Source organism: Ambystoma mexicanum, chromosome 8, assembly GCF_040938575.1.
Source record: "Ambystoma mexicanum isolate Mex_15411 chromosome 8, UKY_AmexF1_1, whole genome shotgun sequence".
In the NCBI taxonomy this organism is placed as follows: Eukaryota; Metazoa; Chordata; class Amphibia; order Caudata; family Ambystomatidae; genus Ambystoma; species Ambystoma mexicanum.
This window is the reverse complement of record NC_090929.1, coordinates 637,408,071-637,424,215: the sequence shown is the minus strand read 5'-3', so window position 1 is coordinate 637,424,215 and position 16,145 is coordinate 637,408,071. Positions and strand designations below refer to the sequence as shown.

General features: G+C 46.7%; 1 protein-coding gene across 1 annotated transcript in view; it reads left to right on the top strand.

The window, feature by feature from the left end:
* Nucleotides 1-16,145, top strand: part of NOL9 (nucleolar protein 9) — a 717,932-nt gene that overhangs the window by 319,678 nt on the left and 382,109 nt on the right. The window contains exon 6 of the mRNA XM_069610369.1: nucleotides 1,706-1,803. Coding sequence (XP_069466470.1) covers nucleotides 1,706-1,803 — 98 coding nt within the window. The remainder of the gene's footprint in view (nucleotides 1-1,705; nucleotides 1,804-16,145) is intronic.

Here is a 16,145-nt window from a genome sequence, read left to right as displayed (position 1 = left end):
TACCCTAACGCCAAATTCCCCATTGGCCCTGCAAGTCCGAGATTCCATCAGTACTGAAATCTTTGTGCTTGGGGATAATGTGACGTCATCACAGTTCATTACATCAATCTTTTAATCCTATGTATTTGGTAGTAATGAGGGAAGTGGGGGTGTCATTTAATTTAGTCTCTGGGAAGTCTGTGTATGCAATGGGAGTAGTGTTTGCAAATGAATAAGTATTGAGAGAAGACCATACACTATTTTCCATATTTCACTTAGCATACAGAGAGGGCAATATGTTCTTTAATGTGTAACATGGGAGGTTAAAACATGTTGTCGATAACTACAGCACTCCGAATGTGAACAATAATGGAAAGCTCTGGTCTATGTCTTACATTAGCTACGTATTTGCCAGAGGAGGGTTGTCGACATCGAGATTTCATCAGAATAAGTGTCTTTATTTTGAAATTCAAAATATTATATCTTGAGAGCTGGCAACACCATTACTAAATATGGACAGGTCGACAAACTTCAAAGAAAATGCATATTGCTGTGATTCCTTTGATTAATAATGTCCTGGCCGTTGTATAAATCTAGCTTAGAAAACTATTAACTAGGTTTCAAGTCTTATGGAGAAAAAGGGATAATGATCCTTCAGCATTGGAACTATGGTTGTCTCTAATCCTCACACTTTTCTGAGTTGAAAATGATTATGGGCATGCAGTATGTTAAAAGTTGAAAAACAAACAATAGACTATTCCTGGTGGGTGATAGTACTCGCATTTGCAGAACATTGTTACAAAAAAAGTATTTTGAAGATCTATCAGGCGGGGGTGTATTGGCCTACTGCATTTTAAAATCCAGTCCAGTTTTCAGCATAGCTAAAAGTAATACCCAGGAATAATATTTACATACAGTGAGTTTCAGTGGTAATCTACATAGGTTGTAATGCTGCATTAATGAAGTAAATGATCTGCCATTTACGTCCCTCTTGTTGGTGGGCTTCCCTAAAGCTATTTTACATCTGTTGGAAACCGTGCATCATGCAGTGGCTAAATTAATAGAGGCTTTAATATATTAAGGGATTCTATCATCTGTATTGACAGCCCTTTACGGGTTCCTTTTGAAAGCATATTTATTCTTTTTGAAGTAGGATGCCTTATTCATATGGTGTTGGGGCAGGGAAAGCATAGTTGTCTTGCTACAAAGTTACAGATCTCGGGCAGTATGCAGACTAACTGTAGTTGTAAAATTCGAGAATGACCTCTGGCAAATACAGGAAAAATACATAAGCAAAGATTTCCCAATATTATTGAATAATTGTCCCCCTTTTCTGCGTTGGAGCCCCACAACGTTCCTGAATCACTGAATACATTGTTCAGAGAATCCTCTGGGATGTAATGCCCTCACTCGCAGCAGAACTAAGATAATGAATGTTGTTCATAGGGTGACTGTATATTATTGTTCGTCATGAATTGTCTCTGTTTTTAACTTTTTCTTTCTTTTATATTTTTAACTATTGAATTGTATGAGTAATTGATGGATTGTTTAGCTCATGTTTGGTGCCTCTGTGTTCCTTGGCAAGCCAAGTTTGCACCATACAAATCTGTTAAATGTTGTTCAGTAGCTTGACAGGCCCAGCTCAGCATTGTGTGAAGTAGATTACATGTTTCTAAGTATTTCAGACATAAAGTACAAGTTATAAAACAAAGTCTCATTTTTATAGGATTCCTTGTGTTGAATATTTGGAATGCGATGTTGGACAGACAGAGTTCACACCTCCTGGATGTGTATCATTGCTAAATATAACTGAGCCTCTTCTTGGTATGTATGTCGGAAAGAACAGTAATGAGTGTTATAAGTTTGACTATGCCCAGCTAATCTTTTCTTCCATCAATTCATAATTTTGTACTTGACAATGCAAGATTTTCTTTTGGGCAACATGTTATTTTAGAGTCATTATAATTATACACCATCAGACAACACTCTATGCAGTAGATCAGCAGTTAAGTTTAAATAAGCAATATATGTATTTCTGCATAAAAGGCAATTGGCAGCTAAAAGCAACAACCCGCAACATGAAATTAAAGTTTAAATTAACAAATGACGAAATGGCAAATCTGGTGGCAAAAAAGGACACGTGAAGTGAGAGAGTGTGGCACAGGGGAAAGATGAGGAAATACAACATGGAACAGCATTGCTAACACAATCTGTAACAATACCAGCATTATAATGTGTAATCCGCCACCAGTGCATTCACCACAAGGTACCATACATTCTGAGCGTGATATGCAGGTCTTAGGTTAGAATCCCGGCAATGCCAACTCAGCCTTTCATCCTTCCGAGGTCAATAAATGATTACCAATTTTGGTTGGGTGATATTGTATGTAAATTGCTTTGTAAAGCGCTTTGGATAAAGGCGCTATATAAATAACACACCATTATCATTATTACATGTACAGTCCATTGAAACCATGCCAGGTGGACTTGTATGCATCTAGGAGGTCTCTTTGCTGGTACAACCATGTCGCTCAGAGGGCAGCCATGTGCTAAAGCTACTTCTCCATCGGGATCCTCATAGAGCACTTTCAATGACCTAGTTACTGTTTCTTTTGCAACCGAGAGCTTTGTTGAGACACTTACCATGGACTAGGGTGGAGAGAAGCTGCATGGGGGAGACCAAGTTAGGGGTTAGAGCCTCCCTTCATGTTCACCCCGTTCAGCACTTAAATCCAAAAGGAGTGTGAATAAGGCATGGTATCAAAAGCAGACACTGACACAATGGATGCAATATTCAAAAACCCTTATTTAATTTAAGGGTCTGGAAACTGCCTCTCTTGCCCTATCTCTATAATGGGAGTAATCTCGACCAATAAAACCAACAAAATAGTCCACGTCCGTCTAGTCTAAATAAAAATGCCTATAAACAAAACCTAATCTTGCATCCTTCTTAGAATAACAAATGTGTTCAGGGAATACAAAATGAAAATAGTGTCTCAATGTGATGCTGGAAATGCATCGGAGGGACAGGGCCTCCGTATCCTTGTCCTTTACTGCTTTTTATTGTGTGTTCTGTCGTGTTTTCCGTGCAGGAGTTCATGTGGGACTCCTGGCGGTGCAGCTCTTTCTTTTGGTTTGGTGAACGGACCCGTGGGATACCCTTATGGCACCTATGGGTGGGGGGTACAACCCTGTGCCCCCAGTGTATGTTTTTGGGCACCTGTGGGTGGCCCGCAGAGCAGGGTATGGGCTGGTGGCAGCTCCATGCTGAATTTGACAGGTGCGCAGAGTATCCTCCATTTTGGGATACCCCGGCCCTGCCATTATAATCAGTTGATTCCTGATGGAAAACAAAATGGCCCCTGCGGCCTCTTGCTTTCTATTACCTATTACCTTGTTTTCCCAAAGTCCTGGGAAGCCCTGACTCTGTCCCTTCCCCCTGACTGGCTGTTGGGTGGAAGTGCCATATATGGTGTTGTTGTGAAGGCCCGGCCAGACTAGCTGGAGCCTTCCCGGTGATGTATGTTGTGGGTTCCTCCTGTGGGTGGGACCTGGGTGAATGGAGTGTGTGACCAATATGCACTTCTTGTTGTGGTTGTCTGGTTTCTGGCATGAGAGACAAAGACTGAGACAGCCCTGCCCGAAACTGGCCTGAATGCAGTGTGTAGTGTTGAATGGCTGGGTACTTGTCCCAATCCACATTCTGTGTTGTGAGAAGGATGGCCTGAATGCACTGCGTGCCTGATTGGCTGACTGACTGCATGAATGCCCTTCTGGATGATTGGCTGTTGAGTGTGACCTAGCAGTGTGGATGAGAGACCGAATACTCTATCTGGGGACCTCTCACGACTGGAAATTGGTCAGAAGCTGAAGTCCACTACGACGAGTAACTGGGGTAACTGAAGCTTGACCTTGAAGCCCTGCTGGACGAGAAGAATTGCTGTTGCTCTCCTTCACAATCTGAAAGCTGCTGTGTCTCCAAGGACTGACTCGGAGAGGACCTGGTAAGGCGCCCTCTTCCCGAGCTACGAGGGACCATCGTGCACCAGCTGATCTTTGCCAAAGCTCCCTGGTAGACAGACCTTCGACAGGCTGCCGACCCAAGACGGGGACTGCTGCGGAATCTCAAAGAGAAGCACCCGGACTGTTGTCTGCCACTGTCGACGACCGCCGTTGCCGACCAGAGTCGCCGTGCTCCCACTTGCCTAAGAACTTCATTTCACTCATGTCCTTCCTAGTCTTGGATAATCTGAAAGTTCATACACTTACATAATGTCCAATATTCTCAAATTATCTGGACACCACTGACGCACATAATCCCCTTTGAGGTAGTCCAAAACCATTTCCCAATCTTGATGAAATCGTCCAGCGTTCCCTTGTATGTTATATCATCCATTCCATTGCCATAAACCCCCACAATTTATACAACCAATCCCTTGTCATTGTCGGCTGCCTTTGCTTCCAGCATTTTGCGATTCCCAGCCATGCCATAATTATCATTAGCATGAAGGCCTTACCATGAGCTCTAGTGGGCAGACAGAACCCCGGATCAAAAAGACAACAAATCCATTCCCTTGTTGTCAACACTACATAGAGGGCATCCATTGTCCTTATCTGGGCCGCGACTTCCTCCCAGAATGGTCCTAGCCTCGGACACTCCCACCAGGTATGCCTCCAATCCCCCTTCATGCCACAGCCCCTCCAGCACTCCTCCGAAGTCGCTGGAAACATTTTGTGCAGCCTCTCTGCCATATAATGCCACTGTACCATTATCTTATAACAGGCTTCCCTAATCTGAATAGACCTCGTCAGCTTGGGGATATTCCCCCAAGTGTTCCCAATGTTCCTGAGGGATATCTATCCCCATCGTCTTTTCCCATCTGTGCATATACCCCCAAGCCGGGGCCGAATCCCCTTCCATCAGAATAGAGTATAGCTTTGACACCATCTGCCTGTTTCCTGTATGTGTGGTGATTAACTTTTTTTTGAAGGCAGTGAATTCTCTCCCTGCAGCTGATTTCACCCCTGAGCTTAATATCCAGTGCCTCAATTGGTAGTATTCCATTCTATCCTTTTCAGAGAGTCCCTTATACTGTTTTAATTCTATGAATGTGCGAATGTCCACTCCCTGCATCATGTCCCTCAACTTTGTGCACCCCACTTAACACCATTGCCTGAACGCTCCCTATGCCATCCCCGGTTGGAATTGTGAGTTCACAAAGAGTAGTGTAAAAGGGGACCGGACGCGTGGAAAGAAATCCCTTTTCAATCAGGCATCCAAGTGTTTTAGGGCCTATCTCGTCTATGTAACCATAGAACCCCCTCCAAAGAGCACCCCGCCACTGCCCTATCAACCCTTGCCCAGGGTTTCAACAGATCTCCAGTGAACCATTCTCACACTACTTTGTTGTGCGGCCTCGTAATACCTTGTAAAGTTTGGGAGTCCCACTCCTCCCTGCTTTATCTCTAGGTGCCATCAAAGTGCGCAGCGCTACTCTCTGGGGCTTATTTTGCCAAAGAAATCTTGATGCCATTTTATTCACTGCCACAAACAATAGATGCGGAACTGGAATAGGGAGAGCCTGGAAATAGTAGAGTACCCTCGGGAGTGTTACCCTCTTTACTGTGGCCACCCTACCTAGTGGGGTCCATTTCCCTAGGACAGCCTTCACCTGCTGGAGCAGCCCAGGGTAGTTTTTATCATACATCTGCAATACCGCGTTAGCCATCTTAAGTACCTGATGATAATAAAGCTTGCCACTACGAACAGTGAGTACGAGGGCAGATCCACCATCTTTGCACGCGATAGCCCCAGGTGCAGCAGTTCTGACTTCACCATATTAACCTTGAGACCCGCCACCTGCTCTATTACTGTCAATTCAGCTACCAATGCTGGTATCGATAGCTCCGGGTTTGTCAGTGTCATCAGCATGTTGTCCGCAAAGGCGGCTATCTTGTGCTCCTCTCCTCCAAAAGGGATGCCCTGTATTACTTGTTTCTGTCGGAGATTAATAAGGAATGGCTACAGGCATATGGTGTACAGGAGCGGGGACAAGGGGCATCCCTTGAGCGGTGACATGAGCACCACACACCATGAGTAATAAGCAGCGCTCAGATGCCTGAGGGTTCGTAGCGCTATATGTGTTTTATTATTATTATGATTATTCTCCCTATCCCTGCCTTGTGCCCCGGCCTATTTTTTAATACTGCGGACAGTTGTGCATTAATAGGCATGCGCATTGTGGGGCCCGTATATTTTGCTTTTACCATCTGTATAGACCTGGTTCCCATCCCCATCAGCTCCATAGCGGTAAACAAGAAGGGCCACTCCACCCTGTCGAACGCCTTTTCAGCATCCACCGAGACCGCAGTCTGTTTTGTGTTAACCTTCCCTATGAAATGTTCGACCCTCCTAATGTCCCAGGTCTGTCTCCCTATAATGAAGCCCGGCTGGCCTGTGTCAATTTCGGAAGCAGGGATGCTAGTCTTGCCGCCAAGATACCCATGTACACCTTTGCATCTGTGTTCATCAACGCGGTGGGTCGGCGAGACCCACATTTCATCAAGTCATTGCCCGGTTTCCCAAATACCACAACCTTTTGACTCTGCCATAGTCGATGATACCCCCCTTTATGTGCGATCGAGTTAAATAACGTTGCAAGCCTAGGGGTCAGTCTCGGATATACTTTTTATAAAATATCACTGGAAATCCATCCGGTCCTGCCGCTTTAGTCACTGGTAGTGCCGTAATCGCTGCCTCCACCTCCTCCGCCCCCTTATGTCCCCTTCTTACCCTTCCCGCTCCATAGGCGTCATCTTTGACATTGGTAAATCTGAGAAATACTGCCCAACCCCCAGGTGATCCGGGTGCTCCGAGGCATATAGTGTTTCATAGAATTTAGCGAAGGCCTCAGTTATGGCATTCCGATTCAGGAGCGATCGACCCATCGGGCTGCACAATTTGCAAAACCATTTTAGCCACCTCTGATACCTTCAGCTGCCGAGCCAATAACCTGTCCGCTTTTATTAGCCTGCACATAATACCTCTGTGTGATATTATAACCACCCTGTTACCAACTGGAAGATGTAAAGACAGAAAAAGCACCAACCTGGAGTAGGTACAGCAGACTTGAAGATTAGAGAATTGACCTAGTCACCCTACCCAGCCCCAATACTGGATAGCCCGTCTGGATAGGGTTTCCAGGGTAATCCTCTAGGGGAAGAAAACCCTGTTTTGCTGGTCCGGCAGATGTGAGCAGGAAGACGAGAAGAACTTCAGATTTGGGCGGTCTTGGGAGTCCTTAGGAAGGCACTGGAATGAAAATGTAAGAGTTAGCAGTGATAAGCTGGGAGCAGAATGTTCCTAAGTGCACTGCTGAGAATTTCCCTCTGAATGATGTCAGTGCTTTAGGAATGAAACTGCTTGCATGGATCTCCAGAGGGAAATGCGAGTTGACCCCAGGTTAGCAGCTAGAAGGAGAAATAGTGATAAGGATTTGAGAATACAGTAGAGGAGTGCGAGGAACCATAGAGAAATATGCGTTAAGTAAACAAGCCTACCGTGTCAGCTCAGAGCTAAGTGAAGAGTTACTGCTGCAGAAAAAAGAGAGAGAGGCAGCGAGCTCCGGAATATGCAAGATTTGCTCCTGGGTGCCGTAGAAGCGCCGGAATGTGTTCTTGTGTCTGGGGTGAAAAAGAACCGTTGGTACAGGATGTTTCTTGTGATCTACTGCTAATACGAAGGGGAAGGAGACGTACCAAGGGAGGCGTGGTCACTGTGCTGAAAACAGCCTGCCGGGACCGGGGGCTGAGAGCAGGAGTCTACTAGTGACTGTAGATAGGGGTTCACTGTGTGTCAGAAAGAAATAAAGGTGAGGAAAGGAAGACAGAATCAGGAATATCCAAATACTCATTAGAATGGGCACGAACTTACAAAGCGTAGCCACAGGAGGAAGCGGAATAGCAACGCACTGTTGCTCTGGACGTGACACCAGATAAACGCACACAGAAGCCGGGGACGGAGTCAGGACCATGGGTCCTTTGATAATGCCTACAATGCTGCCTGTTGCTTGCAGCGACATCTTGGGAGTACGGTAGTGTAGCAGTGAGATGCGGCGCCATCTGTGCCAGACCATCTGCGCCGATAGGTCATGACACTCTGCTTGGTCACCAACAGGGACCTCTCAGCCCTGTGGGTGCGCAGTAGTTTCAGTTGACTATGGACTTCCTTCAGCTTTTTGTGCAGTACCCTCATCCTATGCTTGGCTGTGGTGTGCTGATATTCCCCCAATTGGGCCTCCAATTCCTTCTCCATTGCCCCTCTGTTTCTCCCTCTGGGTCTGCAGAGCAATAAGTTCCCCCCTCATCACTACCTTAAAGGCATCCCAAAGTCCCTCCTGGTTGTCGTTGGTAGAGAAGTACCCTTCTATCTCATCTCCAATCACCACTGCCGCCACCACGTCATTCAACAGTTACCCTCGGAACGCCCAAGACCATAACCATCTAGTTGTCCCCTTATCCAGGAGCGTCAACAGCATTGGGGCGTGATCCGACTACAAGATGGACCCTAATTCTACTTTCTTTACCTCTCCCATCAACCTAGCCGTCGCTCACACGTATAGTATTCTGGACAGGGATTGATAAATATGCAAATAGCACGTATAGCCCCTTTTGTCCCACCTCCTGGTCCGCCAGACATCACATTTTCTAAACCCTCCATCAGTGCCTCCAAAGGGGTCCTAGATCACCCCCCTTCCCCCCCCCCCCGACGCTCCTATCCCTGGCAGGTTTCCACGCCAAGTTAAAATCCACCGTGAGAAGGATCTCCCCTACTGCAAAGTACTCCAGCTTTGACACCACCTCCCGCAGGAAACCATCCTGCCCCGAATTAGGTGCATACACCGTCGCCATGGTTACCTGTCTATTTTCCAGTTGCACCTGTAAGAACAAGTACCTCCCCTCGACGTCCACCTGAGTGCGTAGAATCCGGCCCTTAGGTAATCTTTGAACCCTATCGGAACCCCTGCCATCTTCCCAATCGCGTTGACCTGATAGATCTGGAAAAACGGACTCGATCGCATGACGGTTTTATCTGCCTTCTTTATATGCGTCTCCTGCAGCAAAATAACATTGGTATGCCTCCACCTTTCTACGCTTCACTGGGGAATTCTGACTCCTCACATTATGTGACAAAACTTTGAAAATGAAAAATCACTGTGGTAATTATTACCACCCTTCTAATACTCCCATGACACCATCCTAGTTTCCTTCCCACCTGCTTCCACCCCCTTAGACCCCCCCCCCCCCCCCCCCGGCCACCAACATTCCCAACAAGACGCTCCCCAATAAACCAATCCCCGGCTCAGGCCGAAGATCCTAAGATGGACTTTGGGGAACGTCTCCAAGGCTTTGGCCCAAGAAAGTACCTGAGGTCACCCTTATCGGGAAGTATCCAAACACCTCTCACTGATTCAAAAACTACCCGCCATCCTTCCGCTCTAGGCCATGGTGAACCGTATCAAATCCCTTCTTACTCGCCACCATGCCTGTCCATCACTTTTCACTATCTTTGTCCTTCTGAGAGGACCACCACCCCCCCCCCCTGCTCCTCACGCCTTCCCTCTCTCCGGCAGACCTTTTAGTCTTCCCCCTCTGCCTCTCGTCCTCCACTGCTCCTTAGTCCACTCCCACTGTCTCTGTTCTTGGTGGGACGAGGGCCTGGGTCGTCCCTCTGCGGGACCGTATTCCTCCTCCAAGTTCAGTAGTGTCCGGCCCTCTGCACTTGTGATACAATGCTACTCTCCATCCAGGCTAAAGAGTAGGCCAAACGGCAAGGTCGAGTTATATGGGATGTTTTGCAATTAGGGCCCGAGTCACCTGGCCCAAATCCCTTTGCTTTTGCAGAGTTAACCAAAGCCAGGTCCTGAACCAGCTGCACTTGTGCCCCATTCACTGTAATGTTCCATTGGCTTCTCTCGGCTCGCAAGATGTTCCCTTTCAAACCATAAGAGGTGAGAGCCACCGCACCAAGAAGTCTCTCGGCCTCGCTCCCTTCTCCTGGGCCCCACCCTGTGCAGGCAATCAATCCCAACCTCTTCAGGCTGGATATCCATCAGTAGATTCCCAAAACATTGCTGGATCGTGATCGTTAGCTCAGCATCCTGGATTGTCTCAGTCCTTTCACCGGGATGTTTGACCGGCGCAAACGGTTCTCCAGGTCCTCTGCCTGTAATTCCAGGTTATGGGAGACCCTGGCCAACTGGTCCAGCAGTTCACCATTCTTTTGTACCTCCTCCGATATTTCCGTCAATCCCTGGTCTGTCACATCCACACTCTCTTCCAATGTCTTCACTTCACCTTCGTTGATCAGGGAGCTTCTCAATTCCTCTTGTAAAGAAGTAAATTGCTCTTGGAATAGTATTAGTTATTCTCCCCTCCAAGTCATTGAGGCATTCCCACAGGTCTTCCTTACTGAGAGCCATATCTGCACTCTCTTGGGCTTCACCTTTCTCCTCGCCGTCATTTTTCTCGGACCCTGATGCATCCTCCCTCGCTGCCTCCAACAGCACTCCAGCTGTCCTCCTTGGGCCAGTGAGGGTGACTCCTTCAGGCTGGTGTGCTCTTCCCCTTAGGTCCTGGCATCTGGGTAGCACCTCTACTCCTTGCGGGCACTCCTCAACCAACGGTGCGGTGGGTTGGCAGCCCGTTCTTTACGTGGGCCACCCCACCACCTCCCGGCTTCCAAAGTTTGTCACGATCCCCGGTCACCTACTTTCCGCGGGGCTCACCGCTCCACTCCTTCCAGGGGCGCACACCGCTCCCAGGCCCTGTCGGGCCCGCTTTCCTCACAGCGGCTTCACTGGGGGCATAGCCGCTCTCCCACGCCTCTGTGTACTCCCCGAGGAGACGTCACGGGCCTCAGCTCACTTCTTTCCTCTTCTCCTCAGCTGTCCACCCACCCCAGGGTCTCCGGGCTCTACAGCTGCCCGTACTCTGTTTCCCCGCAACACCTTGGTCTCTGCATTTTCTCCTCGGCCTCTGCTCGTCCCGCTGCCGATTGCTCACGGGGAGCTCTCTCCGATCTATCCTTCACATGAATCCTGCCCCCTGCTGGTGGCCTACCTTCACCGGGGTCTTACTCCCAAGACCGCCCAGCGCCACCAAGGTCTCCACTTCGCCACCTCCAACCGGGTCCGATGTTGCCGTTGCACTCGCCTCCCCTTTGCCGGCGCCACACTCTTCTGCGCATGTGCGTGTCACATGTGTCCCATCTGGTGGGGAGGGGGCTACTCCTGGTCTCCTGAAGTGGCTCTGCAGCGCCATTCCCTTATCACCACGGTGCTATATTGCCCAGCTCTGCCTCCGTCTCATGGACCGGCACAGCCTGCTTTCTCGACCCAGAGCGGAACGCAGGACAGCACGTCTTCACTCACCAGCGGCCATCTTGGAATCCAGCTTACATTTCCCCATGTTTTTATCTCGCATATCTTTCTCACTGTCAAAGACTTTCGAGACTGCAAGGAATTTATGTAGATTTGTGCATGACCACTTCGACTTCTCTTTCAACCATCATTCAATTTTTGATTTTCTCTGGTAGCACCAATGCCTCATGGTACTTGGAGCTCTATTCTCTCTCACTTGCCTTCTTGGTCTTTCTCCACAGTTCTTATAGTTCACTTTTGCCCTCTTGGCATAATTCACAGTTCACTTTCCTTTTGCCCTCTTGGCATATTTTACAGTTCACAAATATCACTTTCCTCTTATTCAATCTTCTTTCCTTATTGCGGTTTCCTTTTCCCTCTGCTTGCAATATCTATCAAATTCCATAAATATTTCACAGAGACTTCCGAATGTGTGACTTTCTCTCGCAGGACTACTCTGCTACTTTGTATTTTTGTCTTAACAATTGTCCTCATTCGTGTTTTATGGGCATACGCGTAACCTTCAACTTAACAAATTACTTATGTCACTTTTCCTTTAACATCAACCAGACTTTTGTTTCCCTCTAACTCACCGGCTATGTTAATTGGATTTCTTTCATCTCATTTCTGCAGCTCAAGGCCATTACCAACTTCTTCTCCTCCCCATGTCCGCCGTTCACCCAGGAGGGTCGTGTGTCGCTTTCAGACAACTTGAAGGTTTCTTTCTTCTGCTTGCCCGGCTTTGCTTTTCAAACGCTCGCGGCCTCCCGAAAGCATGGAAATCTTGCCTGGCTTTCTCTTGATCTGTTCCACTGCCGATCAGCCCGTTGGCCTTTCACAGCCTGGCTCGCAACAGCCTCTGAAGAGCGCTAGCTTATTGTCCCCAGACTTTCTAGCTTCTAAAAAAAAAAGTCTAATTTTTATATTTTGAACTCAAAGTCCCACAGTGCATTACTTGTTTTGCTCCCTTTTCGCAAGCTCCCCTTGGTAGCATTCAGGCGATCTTGGGAGCAGAAGAGTTCTTTTGATGGGATGAAACTCAGGTCAGGGTCTCACCACCTGCCCCTCAGTTGCCTGGGTTTCAGTACTTCACCCAGGGGACGAGCCCTGGCTCGGACCCTGCCAGCAAATTCCAGCTATCCCTGGTTTGGCTCCCTGGAGACATGGCTCCCTCGCCACACTGGAGCCTCCCCTCTACTCACAGACTCAATATCTTGGCAGTCCGTCTTCCAGGCTTTTCAGGGTTCCCCCAGCTGCTGTTCTCTCTCCCTGGCCTCCATGCACCGTCCAGCATCCCCAGCTCGCTCAGAGTGTGCCTGTGTACTCCACCTTTTATACTTGCTGGGAAAGTTAATTGGAGTCAGGTGTGATTAGTTGCCCTTCCTGACTCTGCCTGACCCTAGTAACAGAACAACAAAGGGTTAGGTGTAAATAGACTTTCCGTTGTCTCTCAAGGTGTTCTCCAAAGGTAATCTTCATGGCTCTGTCCCCTCTTCGTCTCAGTCCTTTGGCATCTCAGTGGGGAAATAGAATTATGGGAGTTGTAGTGTTCCCTAGTGATTGTGGGTAAATTAGGTAAAATACTTTCAGGAAAAGGGGAATAATCGTGTGGCTGTAAGACACAGGGTAATGTGTTTGATTCCCTTTTCCTGATTCTACTATGCCTCCCTTTTATTGTGATAACTGTTGGAATTGGGGAGAGGGGGTAACAGGACAGGATTCATAACAGCTATGAAAGTGGAGGAAATGTCGGGTAGGGGGTGTTGGAAAAGGGGGGGATACCACGTCTCACCTTCAGGCTCCTCATTTCCAATCCCTGAGCACTCTCCACCCAGGTGACTCTCCCTCGTTTGTCAAATCCCAGGGTCTGGATCCAACAGCGATGGTCGTCCCCTGGCCACCTGACAAGAGGATCCCCAGGGAGTAAGTAGGGGAAAAGCCCTTAGGTTTTTCAGATGAGGAGAGTGTAGCACAGCAGCAGTGTGCGCGACCTCGACCCCACCCTGACCATGATTATCACATCAAGTGGGAGATTCTATTCTACCTTTAAATGTCCTGGCAGTTGATCAGTATTTAATGCAAAGTAATTCTCTGCTGAGGGAAATGCAGAGGCCAGTATAGTTTTTTTTTTTCTTTGACGTCTCGGGGATTGAGCCACCCAGATAAGTTTCCCACTTCACCTTCGAGAGCAAGTCAGGTGCATCAACTGGAGTAGTTATTAATCCTGTAGATTGCATTTTTCAATGTGCAAGGCGTGTTGGCAAAAGCCAAAAACGTTTGACAATATGTTGAAGATAGTCTGGAGAACTATCCAGGTTGTCAGACTTGTATTTATTTATTTTTTAACTTTAATTTTAGCTGACGATTACAAAACAGCAAAAACAGTATACAGAGTTCATTCACGTACATTTGGATATGTTACATTGGTAATGCATTAACATTTCTGGATACACGGATCATCGTCCGACTCCTCCTGAGTGGCATTCAGGTAACTCCTGAGGGGGCCCAAATGTCTTTCGATCTGCAGGTGGCAGATATACCCTTTACATAGTTCTCCTCACGCTCATGTACATACATTAGGTCTCTTAGCCATGCAGGCTTGTACTTATTTCAAGATCTCAAAGGGGGCAAGTCCACCTCCATTTCAGATGCATACTGAAATCTTCCTGTTCCGCTGTAGAGTTTTTGTTTTCACCTTTTTTTTTTTGTTGATGGATTCTTCTAGATGCTGGCATCCCTGTGAAGCTAATGACTATAATTCATAGAGGGCAATACAGTTTGCCTAATGTCAGAAGGCTTGGAATAGTAATGGAGAGTTTAACATTTCATAACATAGAATCAGCTAATACGAGAGATTCAAGGGGAAGGGTGTGCACAAAAGATGTCTCAAAGTCGCACCTTTAGCAGACCAGAAGGCTGCCGTTGGTACAAGAGGCGAAGACCTCCTCCCTCCCCCAAGACACATGTTCTGTAATAATTCTCTAAATCCAGAAAGTCAAATCCCACTAGATCAGTTTCCTCCTTTGAAAGACACAAGGGAATTTTGGGGGACCTCATCGGAAAGCAATGATGTGTAGGTCTTCTATATAGAGCACATTTTGAGCAGGTATAGAAGTTTAGGGAGAAGAACCATTCTAGTAGTCCCTACCTTCCCCCATAGTATTGGGTTCAACTTTGCACATCTTCATATGCGAGTTATCTTATCCACTTGTTTCCTGACATTATTTGAATCCTCAGGAATCCTTGATGGATAATCGGGAGAAGTGGGCTACAAGAGTTGTCCTATATATCTAAGATTTCTTTTGATCCTTGTGGGAGAGTGAGGAGAACTATACAGATGCTCAGCTTAACACAATGTGCTCTTCATTGGAGATGCAGTTGGCGTGATTGGTTTGTCCTTTTCAAGGGTATCAGTTTTAGAGTTTATTTGCATGATTTAAAATCTTATCGGTCGCTTAAATGTTAAGGAACAAATTGTAGAACCTCTTTAACTTGCTTCAAGGACAGATTGGAATATGCAAAAAATGTAACGATTTTAGAAATGGAATGTGAAGTACACACTGAATTAGATTGAAAGCATTTGTTCAATTATTTTTAGCTCCTGTCCCACTGAAGATAATGCACGGATAGATGTATATTGGAGAAAGTGTGCAGTTTCGGTAGTGTGAAGGCATCATGAAGCAAGACAAAGACCACAGATTCAAAGTTCAAATAGTAATAATTTATTAACTCAAATGTCAGGATGCTTGAAGGCCTAACTTGCCTTATACTAAGGTGGTAATTCCCTACCTCAAAAAACTAAGGAACGTCAGAAAGTTCTACTTAAGTCTGTCTGTGTCCAAAACCTATACTTACCCTCACAACTAATGCTAAACAATGTGTAGGGATGTCCGCAATAAAAGAAATGGTGTTCCAAATGAAGTTCTGAGCCTCTTGCAGCTCCTGGCTTGCTTTTCAGCTCCCTTTCCCCAAGTTCAAGACAGTCAACTTATACTTATTCTCAATCTTTCAATATGCAACAAAAGCAGCACCAGATAAACTTTATATCCTTCTGGTTACTTAACAGTTAAATCGAATTGCTTTCTCCTGTTTCGCTTCAGCAACCTCTTTGGCTTTCACAAATAGGGTTTCCCCGGTATACACGCAATTGTCGGACCACACAGTCCACCCATTATAGGGCACGCAACCAGGAACCCTAGGCTCTTTAGCCCACACAGGTTCTTCTGTATCTGTACTTGTGTGATGGTTCACACTCACTTGGCTTTGCCACAATGTGTGTTCACATAAAGTTCACTTTGTGGTGTTCTGGTTCCTTCACCACCTTGCTTTCATACTTGATTTCCACTCTATTTCATACAGTTCGTGCTTTGCTTTCAATATGGTGTATATGTATTTCACACAAACTTTTCATCTGGTCATAGCTTTGCCAAAATCCTTAATTTAGTTTAGTATTCAGTAACTTTGTTCTTTTACTTTGTTGCTCACGCTTTTTATTGTCCTTAATATTCCTCTTAACCTGTTTCCTTGGGTTAATTTCATCTTGTGCATACATTTTTATTCATTTGGCATCTAATTTGGTTTCCCCACAGCCCCAAGGAGTCCCTGGTTCGAGTGCTCTTCCCTTTTCACTCACCGGTCCCTGCAGTCTACTCTGGGCTGCTGTTCTCTCGGCTTCTGCTCCGCCGACACACTTTCCTCCGACTTAGAGCGCTGCTCGCTCGGCACGTTCTCTCTGTTGCCGCCAGC